The sequence below is a fragment of the Notolepis coatsorum genome (assembly GCF_963971535.1).
Source record: "Notolepis coatsorum genome assembly, contig: SCAFFOLD_839, whole genome shotgun sequence".
NCBI lineage: Eukaryota > Metazoa > Chordata > Actinopteri > Aulopiformes > Paralepididae > Notolepis > Notolepis coatsorum.
The window spans coordinates 35,001-42,564 of record NW_028173694.1 but is presented as its reverse complement, the minus strand read 5'-3'; the positions used below and the strand labels follow the sequence as shown (position 1 = coordinate 42,564).

At 44.7% G+C, this 7,564-nt stretch overlaps 1 protein-coding gene across 1 annotated transcript in view; it reads left to right on the top strand.

The window, feature by feature from the left end:
- Positions 1-921: 921 nt before the first annotated feature.
- The window catches only part of LOC311247730 (urea transporter 1), a gene marked incomplete at both ends in the record, with an annotated part of 10,095 nt that continues 3,452 nt past the window's right edge, over positions 922-7,564 (top strand). Inside the window, 4 exons of the mRNA XM_084338734.1 lie at positions 922-1,045; positions 3,357-3,546; positions 6,260-6,388; positions 7,171-7,360. Of these exons, the coding sequence (XP_084194860.1) occupies positions 922-1,045; positions 3,357-3,546; positions 6,260-6,388; positions 7,171-7,360 (633 nt within the window). The remainder of the gene's footprint in view (positions 1,046-3,356; positions 3,547-6,259; positions 6,389-7,170; positions 7,361-7,564) is intronic.

The following is a 7,564-nucleotide window of genomic DNA, read 5'->3' as shown; positions in this document are numbered from 1 at the left end:
CCTGACCTGCCTTATAGAAGGAACGGGTTACCTTCCAGTCACAAGCGCGCTCCTCTGACCTTTAGGCACACAGAGCAAGTATGTGACCTTTCACCTGCGAGAGACAAGTCAAGTCAGAGAATAATCTCACAAGCGCTGTTCCCCCTCCAAAAAACCTGACCGGATGCGATCATTCCTACGTGTTTACTTCCATGCTATTCCAAGCATTCAAACCTGTACAAACACTGGGCTTAGGAGGACACCTGCTGAATACGCTCTGTGATAACCCAACGCCTCTCTAATGGCTTTACACACAGAGGAAAAGCAAACACACAAACATGCACACAGCAATAAACAGTGGATCAGTAGCCCGTCTGCACAAACAATAAGTAAAGAAACGGAGAGATTGGAACTTGGCGATTTGGAAAGAGAGAATAGAGAGAGAGAGAAGATAGAGGTGATTGTGTAATAGGAAAAAAAGAGAGAGAGAGGCGGGGTCATTCTCTCTCTCTCTCTCTCTCTCTCTCTCTCTCTCTCTCTCTCTCTCTCTCTCTCTCTCTCTCTCTCTCTCTCTCTCTCTCTCTTGGTGCTGATGGTGGTGGACTTTGTTCGGCAGAGACGTTCGGAGGTCTGAGTGAATACATTACCATGTTCCACCGGTTTATAAGTGATCCTCTTAACCGTCACCTGAGCGGAGGGAGAGAGAGATAGAGGGAGCAAGAGAGAGAGAGACAGGGAGACAGAGAGGAGAAAGGGAAATGGGGAGATAGAGAGAGAGAGAAAGAAAGAAAGAAAGAAAGAAAGAAAGAAAGAAAGAAAGAAAGAAAGAAAGAAAGAAAGAAAGAAAGAAAGAAAGAAAGAAAGAAAGAAAGAAAGAAAGAAAGAAAGAAAGAAAGAAAGAAAGAAAGAAAGAAAGAAAGAAAGAAACCAGGACGTTCAGTGATGTGGATGTTGGACACCAAAGCTGAGGAGAAGCGGGACGGTGGTACCGGGTTCTGTCAGCGAGTCTTCCACGGTCTGCGGTGCTGTACCGGCGACATGGGCCACCTCACCAAGGACATGGAAGGTAGGACACTCTTAAGACTACAGTCTTAAAATAGACATATTATTATATATAGCTACATGGTATATGTAAATATAACCATAACTAACAATGCATAACTTTTTTGGTTAATCGTTCATTTGGTTGAATGAATGGAGCTATAGCTGATGTAGCTACTGTACAGTGTCACAGTGAATTACTGCGCCACAATTCCTCTGCCCCCCCCGACAGAAATTGTTTGGAAAATTGTGTACCTAAAGTTCTAGTTTGCCTAAATTTAAGAAATGTTTTAGTGTTCTGCGTTCAGGTTTCAATGTTCCCGGCAGTATTAATACAGATTCATAATGGTGTTCCGTAGAGTTCAGTGATGGCTACTGTGTATTTTTTTTATTGCCCTCAAATCATTAGCCTTTATATAGGCTATACAGTTGAGATTAGCTACCACAACCCCCTTCCCCAAATGACACAACCAGGATTTTCCACATTTACATTTAGCCTTCAATTGATAATCTTATCCTGCACAATTTAAATCAACAATATTTGTGAATCTTGTAAAGCACACATAGGTCACTAATATGGAAGTACAAGGAAATGAAATGCTTAAACATGATAGAAGTTTCAGGTGGATATTTAGCATTTAGCATTTTAGCCTTTAGAATTTTTTGATTATATATTAGATTCGATTTAGATTATTGGATTATTAGATTATATATTGCATATATTTAGCTTTTAGCATTTCGGTTTTTTTAGATTATATATTAGATTAGATTTAGATTATTAGATTATATATTGTAACTATATTTATTGTAGGGCAAATATAACTGAGAGGGCATACATACCCTCATCTCGCACCTTGTTGCCCATATGCGCATGTCCAGAGTTAATTATATTGTATATTGTTTACACTGCCTTTTTATTGTATTTTTACTTCTCCACTGTACTATAATTCTGTGAACTGTACCTGTATGTCTTCTACTACCTGTACCCCCCCCCCCCCATGCTGCTATGATGCCTGAATTTCCGCAAGGGGATCAATAAAGGAATATCTTATCTTATCTTGTAATCAATATTGTCACAAGGTAAGATGAAATTACCTACCTGGGTTCCATCCTAGAGGCTAATCTTTCCTGTGACAAAATGGCATCCAATGTAATAAAAAAAGTCAATCAACGAACTCGATTCTTGTACCGGATCTCCTCCCTGGTGAACAAGAATACCCTGAAGACTCTGGCAGGAGCACTCATTCAAGGGTACTACGACTATGCTTGCACCTCATGGTACCAAAGCACCTCAAAGGCACTAAAAACCAAATTACAAACATCTCAAAACAAACTAGTCAGACTACTGCTTGACCTGACTCCCAGAACCCACCTCACCCCTGCACACTTTGCCAACCTAGGATGGCTTAGAGTAGACGACAGAGTACAGCAACTTGCAATGGGCCTGGTCTACAAGATACACTACACGACCAAGGTGCCCATGTACATGTCAAAATACTTCCCAAAGGTCAGTGAATACCACGATCACAACACCAGAGGGAGCTCCACAAATCATGTAAAACCCAGATTCGGCTCAAACAAGGGACTAAACACGTTTCGCAATTATGCCACAACAATGTGGAACGCCCTACCCAAAGCTGTAAAGGAATGTAAATCACTACCCACCTTCAAAAACACTCTCAAAGAACACCTACAGGAGACTGCAATTCAAAACTGGCCCCTACAAATGTCCTAACCCAGTTGTACAATAAAGACCAAGCATGGCTTTGTCAGTATTCCAATGGACAGCCCCACCCAACCCCACCCCACCTACCCAACCTCCTCCAATGTACAGTTTCCATGTCAAATGTATGTCAGTATTCCAATGTACAGTGTCCCCCCCCCCTACCCAACCCCCCCCCCCCACCTCCAATGTACAGCCCCACCCCACCTACCCAACCTCCCCCAGCCGCATTTCACTGTATACCTGTATGCCGTGACAATTAAAACTCTTGACTTGACTTGACTTGACTTGACTTTCTATGTCAAATGTATATACTCTTCTTCTGGATTTTTTTAGTATCACAAACAGTACTGTATTTGAAAATCTGGTATGTCATAAATGTATAGATGTAGCAGTACTGTCTATCTGTATGTCATGTGTGTCATATGATGAATTGAAAATGGGGGACCCTGATGGAAACAAGACGAAAGTCTTTCTCAGGTCTGCATCCTCTTAACAATTGTATGTATTGAGCTGTACTGTACTGTACCCATTCTGCAATCTGTTAATAAACGTTTCAATCAATCAATCAATCAATCTTATCTTATCCTACTCTCCGTCTGTATCTTGCCAGACATGCCCTTTGGACTGCAGCTGGCGGTGTGGGCCCTGCGAGGGGTGGCCAGGGTGATCCTAGCTGACAACCCGCTCAGCGGAGCTCTCATCCTGGCTGCACTCTGCTGGGCCTCCCCCTGGCAGGGCCTGCTGGGAACAGTGGGTATACTGGCCTCAACATTGACAGCTGTCATCATAGGACAGGACAGGTGGGAATACGCCGTTAGACGTTTAAATATATACTACAAATACAATATTTATAAAGTGGATATGCAGGTGATCTAGGAAACCCGAAAGGGCTTGTGTTAAAACCTCACCACAACTTAAACATTTTAATTATAAGAAAATGGGGCGGGGTGGATAATACAAATAAAACAAATAAATAAAATAAAATTTAAGAGAAAATACACAAGTTAAGAGAAAATACACAAAATAATCAAACAAAAAGACACAGCAAAACAACACAAAATATGAAGTGGATGCAATGCAAGGATTGTGAACTAATCTGCCAGAAATACAATAGTAAATAAAGTTAAAACAAAAGACAATGAGTCTACCCTGTTTCCTCTATGGGTGGTTATTAAAGCCTCTTTTACTTTTATTTAAAAAACAGGTAGTGAGGTTGAGCTGTCTACCAGGTTGATCTGTCTACCAGGTGTAGGTTGATCTGTCTACACGGTGTAGGTCCAGCTGTCTACACTGGGTGTAGGTCCAGCTGTCTACACTGGGTGTAGGTCCAGCTGTCTACTGGGTGTAGGTTGATCTGTCTACCAGGTGTAGGTCCAGCTGTCTACCTGGTGTAGGTTGATCTGTCTACCTGGTGTAGGTTGAACTGTCTACCAGGTGTAGGTTGAACTGTCTACCAGGTGTAGGTTGAACTGTCTACCAGGTGTAGGTTGAACTGTCTACCTGGTGTAGGTTGATCTGTCTACCAGGTGTAGGTTGAACTGTCTACCAGGTGTAGGTTGAACTGTCTACTACAGTAGGTGTAGGTTGATCTGTCTACCAGGTGTAGGTTGAACTGTCTACCAGGTGTAGGTTGATCTGTCTACCAGGTGTAGGTTGAACTGTCTACCAGGTGTAGGTTGATCTGTCTACCTGGTGTAGGTTGAACTGTCTACCAGGTGTAGGTTGATCTGTCTACCAGGTGTAGGTTGATCTGTCTACCTGGTGTAGGTTGATCTGTCTACCTGGTGTAGGTTGATCTGTCTACCTGGTGTAGGTTGAACTGTCTACCTGGTGTAGGTTGATCTGTCTACCAGGTGTAGGTTGATCTGTCTACCAGGTGTAGGTTGAACTGTCTACCAGGTGTAGGTTGATCTGTCTACCTGGTGTAGGTTGAACTGTCTACCTGGTGTAGGTTGATCTGTCTACCAGGTGTAGGTTGATCTGTCTACCTGGTGTAGGTTGAACTGTCTACCTGGTGTAGGTTGATCTGTCTACCAGGTGTAGGTTGATCTGTCTACCAGGTGTAGGTTGAACTGTCTACCAGGTGTAGGTTGATCTGTCTACCTGGTGTAGGTTGAACTGTCTACCTGGTGTAGGTTGATCTGTCTACCAGGTGTAGGTTGATCTGTCTACCTGGTGTAGGTTGATCTGTCTACCAGGTGTAGGTTGATCTGTCTACCAGGTGTAGGTTGATCTGTCTACCAGGTGTAGGTTGAACTGTCTACTACAGTAGGTGTAGGTTGATCTGTCTACCTGGTGTAGGTTGAACTGTCTACCTGGTGTAGGTTGAACTGTCTACAAGGTGTAGGTCCAGCTGTCTACACTGGGTGTAGGTCCAGCTGTCTACTGGGTGTAGGTCCAGCTGTCTACTGGGTGTAGGTCCAGCTGTCTACCAGGTGTAGGTTGATCTGTCTACTGGGTGTAGGTCCAGCTGTCTACCTGGTGTAGGTTGAACTGTCTACCTGGTGTAGGTTGATCTGTCTACCTGGTGTAGGTCCAGCGGTCTACCTGGTGTAGGTTGATCTGTCTACATGGTGTAGGTCCAGCTGTCTACCAGGTGTAGGTCCAGCTGTCTACTGGGTGTAGGTCCAGCTGTCTACCTGGTGTAGGTTGATCTGTCTACCAGGTGTAGGTTGAACTGTCTACTACAGTAGGTGTAGGTTGATCTGTCTACCAGGTGTAGGTTGATCTGTCTACCTGGTGTAGGTTGAACTGTCTACTACAGTAGGTGTAGGTTGATCTGTCTACCAGGTGTAGGTTGATCTGTCTACCTGGTGTAGGTTGATCTGTCTACCAGGTGTAGGTTGATCTGTCTACCAGGTGTAGGTTGATCTGTCTACCAGGTGTAGGTTGATCTGTCTACCAGGTGTAGGTTGATCTGTCTACCTGGTGTAGGTTGATCTGTCTACCTGGTGTAGGTTGATCTGTCTACCAGGTGTAGGTTGAGCTGGGTCATGTTCACACGCTCGTGGTGAGGGGCCTTCAGATGGCCCACATCTCCAAGAGAATGGCTAAACAGTTAGCAAAGTATTGCTCTATATCTGCTATTATTGGTAGCCGCTCTATTTTGGAGACGGCGTTGCTTTTTGTACCCATAGAGTAGATATAGTCTTACGGAAATGCTATTGTATCTGTTAACCCACATTTGAAACATCCTCTCTGTCAATATTGTATGTGTACAATGGGTGCTGCACAGTCACTCCCAATGAGCTAATGTTAGTGTTTATGTCCTTAATGTATTTGTATTTATGTGGACATAAATAAAGCATTTAAAGTGTGTGTGTGTGTGGCTGTGTGTGTGTGTGTGTGTGTGTGTGTGTGTGTGTGTGTGTGTGTGTGTGTGTGTGTGTGTGTGTGTGTGCGTGCGTGCGTGCGTGCGTGCGTGCGTGCGTGCGTGCGTGCGTGTGTGTGTGTGTGTGTGTGTGCGCGTGTGCGTGCGCGTGTGCGTGTGCGTGCGCGCGCGTGTGTGTGTAGTGGCGAGGTGTCCGCTGGTCTCCATGGTTTTAACGGCATGCTAGTGTCTCTGCTGATGGGTGTGTTCAGTGCTGCTGGAGATTGGTACTGGTGGCTACTACTACCTGTCTGCCTGGGATCAGCTGCATGGTGAGACACACACACACACACACACACACACACACACACACACACACACACACACACACACACACACACACACACACACACACACACACACGCACGCACACACGCACGCACGCACGCACGCACGCACGCGCGCACGCACACACACACACACACACACACACACACACACACACACACACACACACACACACACACACACACACACACACACACACACACACACACACACACACACACACACACACACACATACACAGAAGATATTATCATTATCCTACCATTCTACATAGATAGTTTATCACATCTCTTTCATTTAAAAAGGTGGTATAAAGTATACATTATAAGATATACAGTATAACATATAAAGTATACAATATAATGTATACTGGGCGGCTTGCTCCAAGTAAACCAATTGTTGTATTGGTCTCGGCTTGTTTCCATGAACATCCTATGGATACTTCTAATACCTCTAATCTGGGTAATGCATTCATTGTACTTTACATTCAATCATGTATTCAATCAATTATAACTCTCATTCTCCGCTCGCTCTCTCTCTCTCTCTCTCTCTCTCTCTCAATCTCTCTCTCTCTCAATCTCTCTCTCTCTCTCTCTCTCTTCTCTCTCTCTCTCTCTCTCTCTCTCTCTCCCTCTCTCATCTCTCTCTCTCTCTCTCTCTCTCTCTCTCTCTCTCTCTCTCTCTCTCTCTCTCTCTCTCTCTCTCTCTCTCTCTCTCTCTCTCTCTCTCTCTCTCTCTCTCTCTCTGTCTCTCTCTCTCTCCCCAGTACCTTCCTGTTCAGCGGTATGTCGGCGCTGTTGGACCGCTGGGACCTGCCTGTTATGGTGTTTCCTTTCAACACGGTCATCGTCCTGTACTTGCTCTGCTCCGGCCCGGATAACCCTTACTTCCCGCAGCACCGCGCCATGCCACCGGGGGCACTGGAGCTCAACGCCACCCAGCTCAGTGCTGTACAGGTGAGGAAGACAGGCGGTTGAGTTACTCGGGTGGTCGAGTGCTTCTGAATTCTCCATGCTACGTACTGGTTGATCAAACTTCTGTATGCAAGTGTGCGAAAGAGTATTTGTAAAAGGACCAACATTTGAAGTATGAAGAGGATGGTTTCAATCCAAACCAACATTAACACACTTTCTTGACAACCTTTACTGGGATAATAGCTA